Source organism: Cupressus sempervirens, chromosome 2 (assembly GCF_028749045.1).
Source record: "Cupressus sempervirens isolate cs-2001-9-10 chromosome 2, ASM2874904v1, whole genome shotgun sequence".
Classification (NCBI taxonomy): domain Eukaryota; kingdom Viridiplantae; phylum Streptophyta; class Pinopsida; order Cupressales; family Cupressaceae; genus Cupressus; species Cupressus sempervirens.
Window position 1 is genome coordinate 711,590,117 of NC_143119.1, and position 22,134 is coordinate 711,612,250.

The 22,134-nt window shown below is 35.3% G+C and overlaps 1 protein-coding gene across 2 annotated transcripts in view; it reads right to left on the minus strand.

Moving 5' to 3' along the window:
- The window catches only part of ATS1 (phospholipid/glycerol acyltransferase family protein), a 134,654-nt gene that overhangs the window by 75,256 nt on the left and 37,264 nt on the right, over positions 1-22,134 (minus strand). For both annotated transcript variants that reach the window (XM_089815125.1, XM_089815123.1), the window contains exons 2-4: positions 19,652-19,749; positions 1,417-1,503; positions 1,180-1,277 (exon numbers count right to left, since the gene is read on the minus strand). In XM_089815125.1, the coding sequence (XP_089671251.1) occupies positions 1,180-1,277; positions 1,417-1,503; positions 19,652-19,749 (283 nt within the window). The remainder of the gene's footprint in view (positions 1-1,179; positions 1,278-1,416; positions 1,504-19,651; positions 19,750-22,134) is intronic.

Here is a 22,134-nt window from a genome sequence, read left to right on the forward strand (position 1 = left end):
TGCCTTCCAGAAGAAACCAGTGGCAATCAGCCATATAGCAAGCCACGATGTTTTGCAAATACCCCTAATTGTTGAAGTGCCAATATATTGTAATCCATGAACTTGACATTACAAGATGAGGAAAGAATTCAGCTGTAAAAGTGTCCAATACAACTTTAAAAAATACATCTATGATGTGGCAAACTCACTCATCACTTCCACATAAAATGCAAGAAAAATCTGTACCATATGAATTTTTCTCCAAAGAATAAAATATTTTTCATATTTTTGTTTCTCAACTTTATGTCTTCCTCTTGAACTTCATCCACAATAAATATCACGAATGCACTAATGCAACCAATTCTTTACCAGTACCTATCAGAATTAAATATGAGAAGAAATAATCACAGTTATAGCAGATGCCATTTCTATTCATCTAGAGCCATATATTGTCTTCTACAAACAACTACCAAACATTAAAGAGTGGAACATATAGCAGGCATTTTTCAAAGAATAATCTAGGAATGAGTCTGAATTCTAATGATATACAAATGCCCAAAAACAATCCTTGTCGGACATTTGCAGGGCAAGTCTTGAAGAGTTATGAATATCACAAACATTCCATTTATGAACGAACCTCAATTATCAAAAAAATAAAAATGCCACTTTAATGATCAATAGCTCTTATTACAACAACTTATTCACATCCAATAGCAGGAACATTTAAAATAAAATTTTGTTTACAGTTTCCTTGTAGCTTTTTCATCTAAGCATATCTTGAACGTCCCCCTCCATCCAGCTTTCATCACCCCCATAGAGATAGAATTGTGTGCATCCATCAAACTATCATCTATCCATTGAGATAGAGCTAAATTCACTTAGACAACTACTCTTGTTGAGCAATCCCATTCCCTAGTGTGCTTAACATATAGATAACCTCCCTTACATTTACAAATTTGCTCAAGGATGTCATGTTTTAGTCTCAAAATTAAAATAACCATGTTGTTCATTTGTGAAAACAACATAAGAGAAAAATCTTTCAATCAAAAAGCATGATGACAAATTAAGCTACCTATTATTATTTAGGGATGATCAAATACTGTGTAATTCAACAATCATAGACCTCCTGTGAAATACATCCAATCCTATCACACAAAAAATCAAGAACTAAAACCTTCTTTAGAAGCATAACTACGATACCTGAAATCAATCAATGGCCGAATGTAATTTTGTCCAAACGTGTAGTAATCAAAAGGCTCCCGTATTGCTCTATGATAATTAGAAAATGTAAAAGGATCCTGAAGTAGAGGAAGAAATAGAAAAGATTATACGTATATTCAAATGAGTATTATAGTGCAAAATGTTAATTGTGTCTTCTTTGCATCATTTCAAAAACTGATGCACACAAATTAATAGAGAAGATCTGAAGCAGCAAACCTCAAATTGTAACAGCATCCGGTCAAAAGCTGTTGCCATGTTTGAAAGGACTATATCTTTTGCATTGGGATTCCCACTCTCAAAAACCTGACAAAGGTAATGAGACTACAAGATATAAGAACATATAAAATTGTCACTTTAAAGAGAGAAAAACAACAAACTATTAAAATTATATGCATGCCTCAAAAACTACTGCTTTACAAAAAAGTAAGGTATTTGTGGCAATTCCACAGCAATAACTTCATCTCCTATAATTAAACATCAATATAAAGACCTTTGTTACCATTTTTCAACTGGGAATGAAACAATTGCAACATGCTTAAAAACAACCACGTTTGACAAGCACACATATTAATTGAAATGCAAATTTACAACATTCTTTTTGTATTAACATAGAGTATAAAACCAAGTTACATCAGTAAACTAAAACTTCTGAGTTACAACATCAGTCACAGCACCAAAAAGACCTCAGAAGTTACTATTATATATCCATGTAGTATCTATTATGCACATACATTTGTATACTGAAGTAACCTAGGAACTGTATAAGTAGTTATTACAAAAAAAATATTTCAGATCATTTCTAATCCTCAAAAAAGGTCCTTTCACTTTGTCAACATTCTGGTCCTGGTAGTTCTTGGTCAAGAAGTGTTCTATTAACATCAGCAGGTTCATCATCAATCTTTAGCCTCTCCATGAACTGATTTAGCCTTTCCAATTCTCTTTTTCCGAGCATATCTTTGTGTATAGTAAAGTACTGGCATGAAACTATATCCTCCTTGTGGATCATGATTTGGCTTTCCCACATCAACATCATAAACTTGTCTCTGGATATTTCTAGGACTGCTGCAACCTGTGACATAATATGAAAATGAGTGAGTTTACAATCAAACTCAGTAAGCTGTCTCCTTCTCTTTTGAAAAATCTCTCCATTCCTCTCCTTCCAAAGAAACCACAAGATTTCACATGTCAGAACAGACCAAAAGGTGTTGGCTTTAACATCAAAGGCCTCCACAAAACAGGCTAAGACCTCACTCCAAGAAAGGCCAGGTCTATTGTTCCAGTCAAAAAACAAGTGCTCAAAAGATTCAGGAACAATACAAACACCACAGACAATAGGATTACCTAGACCATGAGGGAGAGCATTGCCAACAGCAAGTTTCCTTAAAAGAAGTAACCACCTAAAACAAGACTTCTTAGGTTCACAAGAGGAGTGCCATAAAAGACTAAAGATAAATTGCCACCTGGAGATTGAGAACTTCAGCCCCCAACCATGGTTTACCTTTTCAAACATAGAGCAGTCATCTTTCAACATGTTATAAATCTTCTTAGTGGTAACTGCATGAAAACTTCTAATGTCCCCGTCTTTTTAGCATCTCAATGGAGTTCTTAGCCTTTATGTTCTCCGAAGGCTAAGTGGAGAAATAAAGAGAAATTGATTAAATTAATTTTTTATAAAGTCATTAAACAAATTAATATTAAAAAGTGACTTTATATTTAATTAATTTTATTTTCTAGAAGCACAACTAATTATTGTATTGGAAAGGGGGAAGCTTCTAGAGAGTGCAATTAAATAATATTTTATTTCCTTCTAGAAGGGTGAAGGAAAAGAATAAATAGAGAGGGCAGCCTCATTGTTGAGCATCGAATGTATTGCCATCTACTCTTCCAGATAGCTTGTGGAGCCAAGGGTTTCTGTAGTTGTTATATTGATCATTGGGAACAAACACTCCCATCGATTTGCATAACTGAGGTGGTGAAATATCTTCCGAAGGGTTGCAACTATTGGAGAAGACAAATCAGTCTTTTTATTGTGCCGAATTTGTGGCCTAGGATCAGCTTTGTGGAGTAAGAAATAAGTTGGGAATTTGCTACAATGATTTGCTACAAGAAAATTCATGTTTTTGGAGCAATTCCAAGTTTTTATCTACTACATTTTGCATTAGATATTTAGGACATTAGTAGGGCCTGTAAAATCTATTGTAATATGATGTATATCGGAATTTGTGGCCCTAATGTCTTATTGCTGTAGATGCATACTTTCCTATTTGTAATTAGTGTTATTCAAAAACAATTGCATCTTCATTGTCAGTTGTTTGGTGTGTTCTCTGGAAGCATATTTATTAAAGTTTGGCATTTAGAAAGCAATCAGAATTTACATATGCAATATATCTCTTGCTTGCAAAATGTTTGATGAAATGTCAAACAACTGAAGTATGAAAGAATTGGTATTTGAAAAGTTATAACCTGTTGGGGTTATTACATTTAAAATTAAAAGGTGACTTTATATTTAATTAATTTAATTAACTTCTCCTTATTTCTCCACTTAGCATTCGAAGAATGTAAAGGCTAAGAACTCCACTAAGATGCTAAAAAGATGGGGACATTACAAAACTAGACCCATCCGTCCATGTGATCCTTTGCAAAAATCGTTCAATATTCATACAATGCCCTAGAAAAAAATTACCCACAACTTTAGCAATTTTAGAGTATGTTTCTTCTAAGTACTAGGAATGTGGTATTAAGAAGTGATTTCATCCCAACTCCCTAGCCGATTGTCAACCATCATATCCTTTACAAGACAAATGCCCAATTTATAACACTTCTTACCAGAACAGCTTTGGGTGAGTGCTAGAGGTTTTCCATTAGCCTCTATTCCCCACCAAATAGATCTATCTAATATAGAATAAGTAGGAAGACCTCCACTAGCACCTCTGTTAGAAATAAGAAACCTAACTTGAGTCCAAGCCTTCCAAATAGACTGGAAGCCCTTGGAACCAAATACAGACAACTGGAAGTTACCAAAAATCTTATCACACAGAGGAACATCCGACCAACCTTTCCCTTTTCTAATTCCAGATTGAAATATATTGTTTCTAACCAAAACTTTCCATGGTTGTTCCCCTTCCAAGGCTTGAATAATCCACTTGGATGCTAAAGCCATACCCTAAGCTTTCATATCCTTGATGCCTAGACCTCCTTAGGTAGACAACACCATTCCCATTTGACACAATGCCTCTTCTTGTTCCCAATTCCATCAAAACATAGAAAATCTCTCATGTACCTCTCTAGCCTATCACTCTAATATTTAGCAAACAACCAGGCTGAAGAGAAATAAATATGATGAGCAAAGAGGACCTTTTAAACCCCCTGGACTCCACCAGCCAGTGAGAGGAGGTGGGTTTGCCACTTAAGATACTTCTTTTCAATTTTGGAGAACAACCAGTTCCACATGTCTTTAAGGGATGGTTCTATAGAAAAAGGAATTGCCAAATATTCGATAATGTCATTAGGCCCTACCCACTTCCACCCTTTACTCATAAGCCACTCTAGGGGAAGGAAGACCACCCAATGATTGACGATTTGTGAGGAGCTATTTTTGGTCTGAATGCCATACAAAAAAATTGTAATCAATGACTCAAATTATCAAAGTTACTTTCCTCCAGTTCAATAAACAATGCAGTGGCATCTATAGACTTGGCATTAATTAACATATCCTGATTAGGGAGAGAAATCCCTCTAGTAGGGAATCCTAGTTGAGAGGATCTGAAAATGTAGAATAGTGCATCAGCTGCTATAACAACCAAAGATGAGGCAATTGGGCAACCATATCTGATAAACCTTTGCAACTTTTTACTCTCAATAAGCTCTCCATTAATCTCAATGACAATCGATGAATCCACAAGAAGAATGCCTATCCCATTGCAATAGTACGGAGGAAAACCAAAAGCTTGCAGCATTCCCGTAACAAAAGGCCATTCAACTCAGTCATATGCTTTCTCAAAATCTAGTAAAACCATTGTTGCATTGTGATCTTCATTTTTTGCCCAGTGCATGGCCTCCCAACTTGTGATCAGATTCTCCAAAATAAATCTTCCTTTGATAAACCTTGTTTGTGTTGGTGATATAAAATCATTCAGAAGATCTCCAATTCTTCTGGCAAGAAGCTTAGACACAAACTTATAGGATAGGTTTAATAGTGTAATAGGTCTCCAGTTCCTGACTTGAGATTTGTCTCCTCCCTTGGGTAGTAATTTAATGATCCTTTTATTGATTTCAGCACCTAAAGAAACCATTTTGAAGGCATCTTCACATAGCTCCAATAGGTCTAGGACAATCCACTCTAAATTGTGCTTGTAGAACTCAGAGAGGAGGCCATCAGGGCCAGGTGATTTGTCATTAGCAAGGGAGAGATTTGCAGGTTCAATTTCTTCCCGAGTTATGGGCATATCCAGTTTCCTAGCATTCTGATTTGAATTTTTCTTTGGAATGACCTTGAGGCATTGCTGTAATTTATTACTATTGGTCTCACTAAATTCTGAAGTAAAGAGATCCTTGTAGAAATTGAAGAAAGCCTCTTTGATGCATCTAGGGTCACTATTAGCTTCACCACTAATCTAAACATTTTCAATCAACTCTCTTTTTTGTTTTGCCCTAATAATATTTTTTTTAAATACTTGGTCCCCTTGTCACCATCCTTCATCCAGTTCATCTTGGCTTTGGTCATCTAATCCCTTATCTTATATTTGTTGATGTTTCCTTGATTGACATTTAATCTCCCCTATCATTTTTTACTTTTGCAATTCTTTTTCAATAGAATGCAGTGCATTCTGTAAAACTTGTTCCTCCTTATTTCTGTCAATAGAAAGTTTCTTCCCAATGATCTGATAGATCTACCTCCTATACTCCGCTAAAACCTTCCACCTATCTCTAGAATTCATATTTGGATTGCAAGGCTTACACAAAACTAGTCACCATTTTGATTGCTTCATCATTGTCTTGATCCTTAAGTAGAGAAGTATTAAGCTTAAAATTTGTGTTTTTCTTCTTCCTATTATCCGAGAAGGTATCCAAATAAATGCAAGCATTTGATAGGGTGATAATCTGACATATAGGATGGAGAGACAATCACAGGGGCATGACCATCTTACCTGTCAGCAAAGAATATTTGGTCCTCAATATATAGTATATCTAGTCTACAGTATACTCTTTGATGTCCCAATTGGTCGTTACACCATGTAAACCAAATATTAGAGAAAGGCTTCTTTTTAAGAGCCAAAGGATCAAGAATTCTAAACTTCCTTTTAAAGTTAGACCCGAAAAATTGCTCATTCCCTTTCCAACATTCTACATTATCCCCCCTTTTGCCTTCCTTATACTCCACCATATTAAAGTCTCCAGCAAAAATCCAGTGTGCTTTGGGTGAGTTGGTAGATAACCATTTCCACAATGCATCCCGCTCTCTATAATCATTAGGGGCATATATAGTACATATACCAATTGAGATATCATTATGTAGAAAAGTAACCCATAAAGCTCTATGACAAGAGAAGGAGCCATTAGAGGTAATCTTGTCAACCCATTGGAGTCCTACCATAATAGCATTACCCCCTTTGCCTTTGTAGTGGTTAGAATAAAAGCCGGTAGACTGATCCCGTATAAATTTCCAAATGGTGTAAGCCGGAAAGCCCACAATCTTAATTTCTTGTAAACATATAATGTCTTTAGCTTAAAGATTATAAAATCATTTTCTAACCATATATTTCTTATCAAACATCTCCAGCCCTCTCACATTCCAACTATGTATGTGTATCATTTAGGTTGTTGGGATTTTATTATTATAATATAGGATGTATCATTTCTGTTATCATTCTTCTCGTAGACCACTATAGATTTTAGGGCCCCAGCTAGGTTCTTATCTTTATCCAAAGGTGCAATGGAGGTTTTCCTAATATTCTTCGCTCTCTCATTAATAGTGCTAAAAGCAAGTTGTTGAGCATTAAGTCTAGGTGGGGGAAGAGCTTTGTTATTTACCTTTGTCTTCCCATTAACATCATTAGAGGATGGTTGACAATCGGCTAGGGAACTGTGAGTACCAAATCCTATGGCCGACATTACTTCAAACTAATCTTCAAATAGAGGGTTAAATAAACTGATACTTTTTCCACTATCAATAGCCTCTTCAACAGAGCCATTAAATTTACCACCTCTTCAACTATCCAGTGAAATCTTATCCACATTCGGCATTACATCCGAAGGTAGGTTATCCCTGTTACTATTATTAACTCTAGATTTATGCATATCAGACTCTTTTTTTATTTTGTCCCGACTTACCACCTTCTTTAGGGTTTATATTAGTCTTAAGTTGTTTGTCGAATTTAGGGTTTTGAAGGCTACTCAAGGCCAGAAACTCACTTTTAGTGTGTCCATTCGTCTTGCAATGGAAGCAAGACCTTAAATTCCCCATAAGGGAAATTTCCCGCATTAACCTTTCCTCTTCCAGGTCCATCAAATTGAACTCAAGAAATTCAATATCGAGAGCTAGGGCAAGCAAGATCCTAGCATTAAGATGGTGCAATGCGTATCTAGCATCCTCAATCTGAATCACTCACCTAAGAGGTTGGACAATTTGGGCAATGAAAGGCCAAAACTTCGGTTGGAGATTTCTAATCTCAATCCAATGAGGAGTGGACCGAGCCACTACCTGATCAATTTTACCGTTAGCCAACCATTGAAATGCTCTAAATAAAGGTCTACTCGCATACAAATAGTTCTTTTTTAAAACCCTTTCTTGCATTCCGTCAGTTTTAAGGAAAACCACAAATAACCCTTTTTGAATCATTCTACAGAAATTAATTTGAATTCCTAACTTTCTTCCCCAAATGTTAGCGATCCAATCATCAAAAAAAATTGCAAGAAGGCAAAGAATCTTTATCAAGGCAAACAAAGACGATAGCAATATCTTTCAATCTCGACTATTCTTTCCTAATGGCCAACGGCATATCTTTGTTAGGAGAGAGGGAGAGAATTCTTAAGTCATGGGGAGCGGACTTACCATCTCTACTGTCTCCCGTTGTTGCTCCATTAGCTTCTCCCCTTTCAAGTTCACCTCCATTAGTTGTGGGTCCTCTTGAAATACATTCTCTCTTGCAAAAAACACCATAGAATGAAGCCGAAGGTGGACACTCGGGCCTAGGTTGATCAAAAAGGACTGCTTTATACAAGGGCCTAACATCCCCAAAATCATTTTTCGGTATCTCCTTATCATTTTTCGGTATCTCCTTCCCAAGACTGTCATTGCCATCATTTTTCAAACTGCTTTTATCAACATCCATTTGGGACACATGGTGATTGTTATCCTTTAATCCTTCCGAGTTACACATGGGTGAACCAAGCTGGGAGCCAAGAGAACTCGGCTCCATAGACATATTATCTAAAAAAGCCTAGCTAGCACTTGATGCACAGAGAACACAAAGTCAAACAAAACAAACGAAAATAATGAAGGACAACAACCAAGGTGACTCCAAAACCAAGAAAAGGACCAAAAGACCACACAAATAACCAAGGAAGGTGCCATGAGGTCCTGCACAGAGTATGGTTGCCGCGATGAACACTTCACTATAGTCATACGATTGCAGAGCCCACTTCGAACAACTCCTTATTTACAACATATTTGCAAAAAAGACTTTAAATTATAAAAGAAATTTCTTTATTCGAACTTTTTTTAGTGACAAAAACAAAGCAATGTCATAGAAGATAAAGGTTCAATCCCTAACAAGGCTAACTATCCCACATTCATGAACGCCCTTGCTAATAGGAGTGAAGAATGGTTGGAATCAGGTGCAAGTCTAGGCTAAATTTGACATCAAATTCTGCCCTCCATCCACAGCACCATGCACCAAATGAGTATCACATATATGGAATATGACCCAAGGGTTCCAAGGATTGTCTTTAATGCCTAGGTGAATTACAATGAGATAGGTTACTAGGATTACTTTTATCTTTAACTAAACAACAAGGTACGAGAAATTTGGAAATATAGAGTCAGAAGTCAAATATAAAAAATAAGGAGATAACACTTGAAATAGGTTATAAAATAATAAAGCAGTGCATGACATGCAAAATATGTAATGCTAAGCTTGATATTTTCTTATGATTTGACAAATATTAATGAAAAATAAACCCAAAAACCAATCAAAAGATGAGAAAAGAATAAATATAGTTGTCAAAAAGGAAAATTGGTTCACATTTCGCCTCATCATATGTGCAAGGTTTAAACTATTGGAGATATGCACCCTTTTTCGAAATGGCACTTAGATAAAGACTTACATGGGAAAAAACCGACCACCAAAAATGTTTACAATTATATTTTCAAAATCAACACAGATTCACAGCAACAAGATATTATAAGTGTTTGAGTCTATAGCATACTTCCTCCACAAGAAGATCTTGACTAAAGAAAACCAAGATTGTCAACCTCATCCTCAAACACCATGATGACTCTTCACTAGGCCATCCTATCCTCTTGAGCAAATACTTTCTACCCACACGACTATCCAATATGTCTTCTATCTTCTCCTTCTGTGAAGCGCTCGTTCATATATTTCACATTGCTTTTGTCAAATCATCTTCAATGCCTCCTTCATCGTACTCTTGTCAAATCTGAAATATGAAACATAGGTGAAATAATAAGTCCACTTGGCAACTCTACCTCATCAGCATTTTATGAATCATGCTTCTTCAAGATTTTGACTAACCAAATTTCTTCATCTACAACTTATTATATGCTCCTGTGAAAAACCTCTTTTTCTCAAATGAAACATGACTACATCTCTAATATGAAATTTCTTATATCTTCTCTTTTGATATGCCTTATCCTTGTACTTAATATTCAACTTCTCAATATGTTGTCTCACCTCTTCATGCAAATTCTTTGGATGCTCTACAAAGTCTTTAGATTCAACACTCTTCTTTTCTCCTAATCCATCTTCCTTAACTCAAAAGTAGTTCACGAAGTACCTCAGTCAACAATCTGGAATGGTGATGTATCAACTCCTATTAACCAAATTGTTGTCTCCAAACTTCATCTGTGGTAGAATCAAATCTCGTCCTTACCAAGCATCTTAGCAAGTTACCCAACTCCTATTCATTGCTTCTTTTTCCTCATAAATTTGTGGATGGTTCCATGAATTGAACATTAAGTCCATCTTCCACTTTTCCATTATGTCCTCAAGAAATAACCAACAAACTTGGTATCTTGATTTGATACTATGTTCTTTGGATGACAAATAAAATCTCGTCACAACTCCAAAAATAACTCTGCATTATGAATAGCATCAATACTCTTAGAAGGAATAAAATGTGTCATCTCACCACACAAACAGACACATATCCTCCCTACATCTATAGTAAACCAAGAACAAAAATCCATACTAACCCACCCATGGCCTCTCTGATACAAGTAATGGATAACAGAAAATTGTATACTGACTTGGTCCCATCTACCACACTATACAACTTCATACAAACTTCTTCACATATTGCTACATGTGGCCAATAATAATGCTTACTAGCTTGTTATGATCTTATCTCAACCAAAGTGTCTAGGCTATCATCCACTATGCTTCTCCTTGATCAAGTTCTTTCATGGAGCTCCTTCAAATACATAATTGACTTCTTCTAAATAACATCCCATCTTAGATCATAAAATTCAGCCATCTTGTATTGTCTAATGTAATAGGGTCCATGCAAGCTCCCTGAGCCTCTCAAGAAGCAAGATCCTCCAAACACAAACTCTTGAGTTCATGGAACCCAACTACTCCAATCTCATCTTTGTCAACAAATTTTCAATCATGCTTCAAAACGAAAGTGTAACTTTGCAAAAGTTAACCCACCTCAAATGTCTTTGGTTCAGCTTTCCTTGATCATTCAAACTCTTTTAGAAAAAGATAGTGTCTCCATTTTGTAAAGCCTAGACTATAGCATAATACTCATAATCGTAAGCAAAATATTTCCTCTCGACACCATTCAACTTTTCATTGAAAAAAGTAATGGGTGTACCCTCCTAACTCAAAACAGCTCTAACAACATTCCAACTAGCATCACAATCTACCTAGAAAACCTTACTAAAATATGGAAGTACCAAATCAAGTTGCTCTATAACTTTTCTTTTTGACAAATCAAAACTCCTTGTAGTCCCCATAGTCTATTTGAATTCTTTCTTATCTCCAATCATTGATCTAGATAGCAGTGCACAAATACTTATGAACCCTTCAATAAATTTTCTATAAAAACATGTCAAACCATGAAAAGATCTCACCTCAACAGCGCTTTGTGGGGTAGGTCATTTGAGGTTAGTCTTTACCTTTTCTAAATTTATTCTAAAACCATCTGTTGAGATAACAAACCCCAAGTACACCAACTCTTTCTTCATGAAGCAACAATTCCTAAGGTTAAATCGACAACTTTTCTTCTTGTAACTTTTCAAAACACTTACATATTGCTCTAATGACATACTGAAAATCAAAATATCATCCACAATAAAAAAAATTCACCAAAAAACTCTTTTAGTAACTTGTTCATGAGCCACATGAATGTGCTTGGTTTATTGGTTAGCTAAAAGTTCTTGGTGCATCATCTCCTTCTCTGATATCCACTCTTCAAATCTATCTTTTTGAAGTACTAATCTCCACTCGCACAATTCATAATATAATCCATCCTTAGAAACGAAAATCTATACTCGATGGCAATCATGTTTATGGCATGAGAGTCTATAAACATCCTACATACTCCACCCTTTCTCAGTGCTAGTACTACAAGTAAAACATATGCACTTAAACTCTTTCAAAGCAATCCCTCTGAAACACTTCTTGTACTTGGTTGTTCAACTCATTATTCTTTGCCAGAGTTATTAAATGGACCTCCTTGTGTAAAAAAGTCCAAGAATCAGGATAATCTAGTGACTGATCTTCCTCGTGGGTGGTAATCCCTCAAGTATATTATCAAATATAATATCCTCAAATCCAAAATATTTGTAACTTCTCTAAGTCCGTCCTCTACTTCCTCTTTGTTAGCTTTAGGAATTAAAGAAAAATGTGTTCATACACTACGCTATGTAAAAAAAAATAGTCCTCCAATTCCTTCAATGGCTTGAGCATGTGCCGAGCTTCATTCTTTGTCAAATAATAGGTATTTTCATACCCATAATGTACGACATGACATTCAAATTGTTAGGGCCTCCCTAACAATATGTTACAAACATCCATAGGCATAATATCACATAACATCTATTGAAGATAGTTTACAAATTTTTATTTTAACAAACATTATCAATGTACCAAAACCTTGTGGTCCTTCTGAAACCATGCAATCTGGTAGATATTTGGATGCCTCCTCTCCAACTCTAATTTACTAACCACTTTGTTTGAATCAAGGTTACCAATTCTATCACAACCTACAATAATATTGAACCTTTATCATTACATCTTGAGTGAAACAAATTCTTCCTTAGGGATAGTTCTTCCTTGTGTTTTAGCAATGTTCTTTTTGTTATAACAACCTCTCCTCTTTTAACATCTTTGGAATGTGAAGACTCAGCATTCTTACCAACATGTGCATCTCATGAATAGCCCTCTAGTCTCCTATTTGTCCTACCTTGTTGTCGGTCACTCATGGGTTCTATGTGCTCCCCATTAGAAACATGTTCAACAAAGACAACCTCTTCTCAATCCTTGTCCTCTTCCTCCTTGATCTCTATTATTTTAACCATAAAGAAGGTAGAATTATTTCTCTTTTCACTCCGACCACTACTAGATTCTTCATTCTTCTAATGTTCATTTTGATCTCCATAAGATTGTCCACCAATCCATCAACAATTAACCTCCTCCATTTTGCTTTCTCAAAAATCTTTTGTTTAGCTTCTCAAGTACCTTAAAGAAAATTGGCATGCATCTTTAATGGTAGACACTCTTACCAAAACTCAACTCTTGAATACTCGACTTTAACCAATTTATGTAACAAGGAGAAAGAGCTTCTTTCTTCTTGTTGGCCTTAGATTAGCCTAATGTGATCTAGACTCGATAAATCTTTTTTGTATCCTCTTTGACATATTTTCCAACTTGCTTCAACCCTTACATTTTCTTTAGCAAATAAAGCTTGTAGTCAACAAAAATTAATTCTCTTTAATTTTCCTGTTATTCGATCTCATCTTGTTATTTTATCCTTTCCTCTTTTATTTGTCTCTAACTAGATCTATTTCAACCAAAATTTAGGATGACAATTCAGCGTACACTTTGTAAACTTGACCCTTTCGTGATCTTCTACTCCTTTGTACTCAAAGGACTCTTCCATATCATTTATCCAATCAATTAAATTTGTCAGATTAAGATTTTCATTAAATATTTAAACTTCAATCTTTGGGCTTTTCTGAATCTTTAAAATGACCTTCAAAAAACCAACCAAGTCAAAATTTATGGACAATTCTTTTCATTAAAGTAGTCCTTCAAATTCATCCTCACCTTCATCTCTTGCCCTGATATGAGCTCCTCTATCTAGCTCCTCTTGCACTACTTGAACTTGTCTCCATATAGCTCTAACAATCCCTTTGTCACACTAGGATTTCTTCTACCACATAATTTGTGGAAACATTTTCTCAATTATATCCGATACCCACAAACACAATCTTGGAATAAATTGCCTAACAATCAGTAAATTGTTTAAACACTCAAGGAATTATACTCCAATACCACTTGAAGAAGGCTACTCCCCTTCCAAACCAACAAAGACAACAACAATAGACCAAAAAAAGTGCATGAAAGAAATGCTTGCTTTCTATTATCCCAATAAAACATGATCTAAATTCAGAAAATTTACATACTACAGCCACATGATCTCATATCATTTCAAATATAATCAACTCTCAAAGAAAACCCTACAATCTAGAGCCACAATTTGTAATAATGGACCTAACCTTATAAACCACCAATAACTACCTTAGAATGTTCTAGTAAGTGTAACTTTTCTTCCTTTGGCACCCACGGTCCATCAGTTCATTTTCCCATGCAAGTCAATTTTTTATTAAATCTTGAGTTTTAGAGGCACAACTTTCGAGAACCATAAATTTTGACTCGAGCGTCCTATTTTCTATAATAACCTATCATTGAAAAGCTCATGATGTGCTTGTCCAATCTCCAAACCTTTCTAGGGCTTTTATGGTCCTCAAGTTTGAGTTTGATCCTTCATTGGAGAAATTTCTCAAGATAAAAAACTTTAATATCTTCCAAATAGTCCAAGAAATTGAGATGATTCTTTCATCACCCATTTTGCTTTTCAATTACACTCCTTGGGGCCAATTTTCATGGATAACTAACTAAATATACTAAGTGAATATATTTTGGCATTTCAAGGTTCTAATTTCCCTACGCCTCGTAAGTGTAATCATTGGATTTGAGTCAACTAAGAGAACTACAAAACAAAAAAAACACAGTGATGCACGATTGGCCTTACAGCATTGGATTCTCCTACAATGTGGTTGCTACGATATCCTTGAAATGATTAAAACAATCTCTTTTATACTTCATTAGGGAAAGGGTATCCACCTTTCATAAGACTTGAGTCACCACCCTCTATTGCTGCCTTTTAGGGAGTGATAAATTATTTTCAAATTTATCTCTTGTATGTCCTTCTCAAATGAAACCTTTGTTGGACTAACTGCTAACGTTCCTCTTATGGATTTGTGACATGGCTTAACCACCTCCTGTGTTCTATATCAAGCATTCATAGGTTGATCTTTTGGTGCAACACCAACCCTAGCTTGTAACAACTGGTCAAAGCTTGGTCATAGATTTGAATCTCCTCCGCTAATGCTAGGGGAGGACTGTTGGACTAACTGCCAACGTTCCCCTTTAGAATTCGTGACATGGCTTAACCGCCTCCTATGTTTTGTAAGTCTATTCGTTGTATCAAGCATTGAGAGGTTAATATTTTGATACAACAGCAACCCTAGCTTGTAACAACCTATCTCGTTTATATCCTCTAATTTGAAGGATGGACACATCTCTTCTTATGCCTTCCCTTTGAAAGGGTCACACCCTTTTAAAATTATGATCTTTCAAAAATGTCACGACCTACCACAACTACAACCCTTCATCATTTATGCCCTTGAATAGTCACTTCCTTATTTTCTTCCCGTTCTTTTCTTCTTCCATAAATCCTTTCCCTAATTCCTATGCTCCCTTCTATCTTCCTCCCTCCATATCCCCTTTCAAATGAACTCCTTTCCCTTTTATATATCATGTTTTAGAGAGTTTCATGCGATTCGACATTTTGTTAAACTTAATTTAATTTATAATTACATTATGTTTATTTGTATTATTCTCTATTTTAATTTTATTATTCTTATTAATTATAAAGAGGGAAACTACATCCATTATATGTTCACTAATCTCACTGTTGTTTCTAATGATGTTTTGAGATAAAATAATGCAAATATAAACCAAAAAATGAATTAAAAAATCTGTTTTAAGACTTTGCGAATAAAGCATCCCCACCTAGCCGGTTATGTAAGAAATTAAAGAATCACATACCTCTTCTGCTTCTTTTTCTATCTCACTGCTTACTAATGCTTCTCTAATTTTGGTTTCTCCAACTGCAGCTTCAAACCCTAGTCAAAATGTTATTTTTCTGTACAACTCAGCAGATAATTTGTTTAGTATGTAAAAACAGATTAGAGAAAAAGATGAAGTCTTCAGGGCTAAATGTGGTGTGGCCTACTAAAAAATTTAGGTTGGTTTTTTTCATATTTTCTCATTACTTTATATTATTTTATGAAACTCAAGCATTTCCTGGGTGGCAAGGGCAAAAATCTGTTAGCGCTTATGCCCTCTCCCTAGTGGTGTGCCAAACTATTTGTTCTAAAATATGACACCTCTCAACTTGCTATCATGTGCCATCCTTGAGCTTTAAAATAGTGTAGGGCATGCACCAAATTAATAAGCAGGAACATTGTTTGGAATAATTAGGATTGGACTGACGCAAACTACAAATGAACAGAGGAGGAATGTACTGTTTGGCAAAAACCTCAGCAAGTTACAATTTAATGGACTTCAGAGATTCCTGTTTTTGAAATAGCCATGGTAGTCAACTGCCTGAATACAGTGACACTTTTGTATTGCTAACATTGTTTGGCTTTCTATAGTAGAGATTGTTCATAATGCCCTGGAGTTTTCCAAATAAAACCCAACAAACAGGCACAAGATAGAATCATCAGTGTCAGCTGACTTAGTCTCAGCGTGTACTGCACATGGATGTTTAGTGCAGACAATGGAGATCCATAAAAAATATCAGAGTATGGAGATCCATCAGAATAACAGAGCATGGACAAAAACCAAAAACAGTAGAAGATAGATTTTATTCTTACGACCTGGCATATGCTGTAAATTATCAATTAATTCTTTTACCATAGCTTTACTTGCCTTTACTGCTTGAAACGGCACTTGTGAACTGTAATGTCCTACTTATACAATTTCTTACGGTTTTTATTAAATTTTTAATTTGCAATCATTTATATGTTTCTTGGGGATAGTATTCTCACCATATAACGACAATTGTCTTAATCATAGATGTACTACTAGCAGAGTATTGGTCAAGTTGCAAAAGCAGGCCAACTTTTATGGCTTGGCAAGTTTTTATGACTTTTACTGGCACTAAAAACTCTCTGAATTTTTGGTAAAAACTGAGTAGTTGCCGAGTTTTGGCTAAAAACCTGATTGAGTTTTTGTTAAAAACTCAATTGTAGTTTTATAACAGCACTTGAAGACAAAAAATGGCTCAAATTAATATCATTTCTAATTTAATCACTTGTATTTTGCTAGGAGGGGGAAAATAGTCTTCCAAAACTTTGTACTCCAAACGCTTGCAAACTGGTTTCTATTGATTTAAGGTGGATTTGAGGGAGATTTGCAGTGATTTTTGAAGAGGATGACATTAATAATTTGGAGACACAGGCTATGAAGGAGGGCAGTGGATTTAGTTTCATATTGGATAACATTGAGTTGAATTAGTAGTAATTGCTACTGCTAGGAGAAGCTAGAGGCAGGGCTACATCCAGGATGGAGGACGAGCCACAGAGTGAGTTAGACATACTGAGCGAGGATGCACAGTCATGCCCATTACAGACTTCTACGACTAGACCCTCTACTTCTATCTCTCCCTTAGTTTTTACTAGAGATGGGAAGAGGAAGATGTAATTATAATGATATATTTACTTTTACATAAGTTATTTACTATTTTGCTTCCAGCCATCAGCTTTCGTCACTAGAATGTGATTTTGCACCCATTTTGTGTTTAAATATATCCAGACTAAGCTTGTTTCTTTTCTGTTCTTGTTTATTGACTCATTGGCTCATTGTATTCTGCAAAAAAAACATTTCTTTAAATTTACGCAATTTTTAAATTCCCGAGTTTTTGCCAAAAAAAAGGTTGAGTTTTTGCCGAATTTGTTTTTCAGGCCTTGCCAACTCTTTGGCTTTGGCAAGTTTTCCAACTATGGTCTTAATATCAACAATATAAACCTTATACCCAAATCGCGCTAAACAACGTGTAAGATAATAAATATCGACCTGCAAGTGCAGAAACACTAGATATTTATCTACAATTATATGGATTGAATAAGTCGCTATAATATTTGTGTTTGGCCAACACAATGTTTGTGGAAGCCATAAGATAAATGCTAGTGAAAATAAGTACTGGTTCTGTATTATAAGATATCCTATTAAACTCAGATTCAGTTACTTATTAACGACTCAACGATGTGAAAGTAAGGGATAAGTAGTGAGTACTATATCTATGTGTTATTGATCAAGTATAGACTTTACATAGAAATCTTTCTATTTCTGTCCATCTTTGGTCTTTAGGCTCGTGTGGTTATCTGCGGCTGATTGGTCCGAGCAGACCTTGAGTATTATCTCAATGTCATCTGGTGCAGTGTCTTGAGAAATTGCAATATATTGTTGCTGCTTCTGATTTGGTGTCCGCTGCTTAAATGATATTATGTTTATGCCATCTCTGCTTAACAATGTTTTAATTTGATGCACCCCATGACTTCATAAGTCAGTGGTTCAACCTGAGAGTCAAGTTTGATGGTCAATATTAGAATAGCATTCTCCCCTGAATATCCCCCTGTTTGGTTCTGAAAAGTCTTATATATCGTAGTGGGATGATGACACATGTTTCTTCCTTAATGACGCCCTATTATTAAGAATCTAATTGATATACTAATCTATTATAATTGATATCTTAAGTAGTTAACTTGTATTATATTAATAATATGACTATTGGCAATAACTATAAGTTGGTTTATTATTTATCATTATCTTAATTATCATTTATTTACTGGATATGTTTAATGTCATTATTATTTAATTATAAAATATTATAACATTATATATTGTTATTTCAATAATGTATTTTAACATATTGTCTTATTTGCATATCATATTATCATTGTAGTAACATATTATTATTGTAAGAATATATTATATTATATCATTTAATTTTCTTTTATTATTATTCTTTGTTTAATAAAAATCTATTATTTAATTATTATTTCTATTTCAAAATGGGGAAATGACATGAGCTGTTTATGTTTTAGCTTTTTCATTTTGTATAAGCAAATTTGTTACACCCCTTATTTTCAGTCAACAAAAATGGACTTGAACATCATGTAAAATAGATGGAAACTGGCAGGGGCATTCTGCAATGTAGCCAAAATATTAAATTTTTTTTTAATAAGAGGATTTGAATTGGTTTTGAAATAGAAAAAAGTTATCTGAGCATTGCAACATGTAGCACTAAGATTTTCTGATTGTATTTTGTTCAGAATAGCACCTGTAGATGCATTAGAATCATTCAGCATTTGAAACTAGATAGTCATTAACTGCAATCATTTGTTATGGACGATCTTTATAAGCATTTAAAATCTATCATGAAAATAAACAGTAGATGTAATTATAGACAGATAATAGATTACCAATATGTTTATGCCATTAATTATTAAAGTACTTTGTTGGTGAGCCCCTTCCAAATCTCAGCAACACAAAATCAAAATAATGTAAGAAGGTTGCCCGACAAATTTCAATAGTGACTAACATAGAAATGTGTTCTTGTTAAATCCAGGGTACATAGTTTTAGGAGCATTTCACAACTAAGCCATTCCAACAGTTTTCAACACAGTATCTACTTTGAAGTCAACAAAAAGCAGGTTGCTTAGGAGATTACTATTAGTGGGTAAAGTATAAAATTCATACTTATCTTTCAAATGATGTATAGAGAGAGAGAGAGGGAGAGAGAGAGACTCGAAAAAGTTTCAAAATGACATGAAAATTTGAGTAAATAGAATAATGAGGAAAAGAAAGGATAAAACAAAGATTTGAAGCCTACCAAAGACTCTCCAACTTACTGCATTCTGATAATTTCGATACACATCCTCCATTGCAGCTGCAGCACTAGCAGGTAATCGTTTGGCTTCAATTTTCTTCTTCATACTCGAGAAGAGCTCTGCAACAAAATTTTGATCACTACTGAAACCATTACTGACAAGAACATTAATACATATGAATGATCCTAACCATATTTTTGTGATTATGTACAAAAAGTATTACCCGTTTATAGTTAAGAACAAAACCATGCCAGGATTTAAATGAAAAGAAGAAAATGCATGACGCAAACAGCTATAGAAAAGATATTGGTACAAAGATACAATAAGCAAATGTCAATGTGCCATATGACATTTCGGACTCTTTGTCTTGGAGTGCCAGGCATCACATATCCAAGGCAAACATTCTCAATTTTTTAATAAAAATATTAATAGCATACACAATTTGCCTTGCAAAGGTAACTTGTTTTCTAATATTCTCTCTCTTTATTAATGGTTATCATACTTTCATGAATCTGATATAATATGTTCCAATGTATCACTAGGTAATCTAGGTACCTTCAACAGACGTGTCACATCCCAATGAATGACATGCTTGAGAAAGAGTTGGACAATGTCTGGAAACAACCTAAAGAACCTCCTCCTCACTCTCCTCCATTAAGAAAGGTAAACTCTCCCACAATCTTATGGTTCAACAAAGGAAGTGTTGATGCGAATTTGTATCACTTACATAACATATTAGTAATTGGATATCCAATACGGAGTATCAAACAGACAATTCCTCTCTTGAAAAGTTATTGCTCACGGGATATGAGAATAACTCCAATGTTCTTTACACTTGTGGATACTCACTCAGTTTTATCGATGTGATTCGCTGGTAAACACATAGGTGGCCTTACGCAAATTGTTGAGGATGACTTGGACTTTGGTGAGATGAAGGTGATGGTGGTTCAGTTTGTGAAATGTGCGGGGGCAAATAATGTTGATGGTGGTGATGATGGAGGATGTGTCTACCAAGGATGATGTTGGTGGGAAAGCGGTGGTGGTGGAAGGTGAATGGATGTGTTCTGATACTTGACTTACTTCTTTAACTTCCTTCCTTGAACTTTGACTACCTAGCTACTCACTATTCTACTCCTACTCCTACGAATGGAAGGTTAGCAAATGGACGGGGATCGAACCTAATGAAGGCTAACCAGCGGCCCCACCTCCATAGATGCAAGGATTCAAAGAAAAATGGACTAGTTTACCACACAAGGCTTCCCAACCAGCCGCTAGGATGCTAGTGATCTAGTATTGATCCCTATCAAACATCTACCAATGCTACCATACAACTATCCATCTACTTTAACCTCACTTAAACAACTTAAAATGCAACCAACTTTAATAACTTGAAAAGAAATCTAACTATGTGGAAGTAGAAAACATGCAATAACACCCAATGTTCTTAATCACCATGCAAGTCACAACAATGAAGAAGAGAGCAATTTTGGTATTATTTTAGCAACAATTTCTCCAACACTTTACAAATGAGAGCAAATGGCCTTATATAGGGGCCAAAAATACAACGGACAATGGAGATCAAAACAAGATCAACAATCCAGATTGGATCCTAAAAACCCTAATTAGGGTTGCCACCCCATCGGCCAATGAGAAGATGCCACCTCATCAGTGGACCAATGAAAAAAGTCCAAAAAGTGGCAACCAATGAGAAGTCACCAAAATGGTGGCCAATCAGAAATAGACACTTGTCCTATTCTAGAAGAAAGAGAAATTGCCACTTGGGCTTACATTAAATGATCTTCTAATATAAATCTTCCCTTTTCTTTCATTTTCTTAGCTAAGACAATGAACTTAGCTAGCCTTTCATTAACTTCTTCCATAGGAGGGCAAGGTGTGTGCTTCGCCTTGAGTTCCACTGACTTCACCACACTGCTTGTTGTATGTACAATTCCACTTCTATATATCTTCTTTGCCAAGGGGCATTGTCCTTCCTTTAGTCTATCTTTCATCTGTATCATGTCCACTGCATCGATATTGGTGTCAGTTATTTGCTTCATTTTTGAGAAGGGTGTTTTGGGCATCATATCCTCTTTGTCTTTCTTAGTGTTTGTCCGATTGGGATTCTTACTTGCACTAACATCCTCCATACTCGTCGCCCTATTACGGGATGGTAGAGTGGTGGACCAGAAGGCAAGTAGAACCAAGGGAAGCAATCCATAGACTAGAACAAATGAAGGATGTCAGCTTAAGGACCCCTTTCAACTCTAAATGATTAAAATTCACCTTAACCAATAATCGTACAGCGACTTTTCGGAATTAGGACTAGACCTCAAGAACTTCAAATCCACTTGCAAATCATAAATTTATCATGTAATTCACCTCCAAATAAAATTTCCCAACCTAGGGCAAAAATCGCAGCCCCTCTTGAAAATCAGAATTTTATCGTCCACAAATTTTGACTCCCACAAAAATTGGCTCCCACAAATTTCGGCTCCCACAAAATT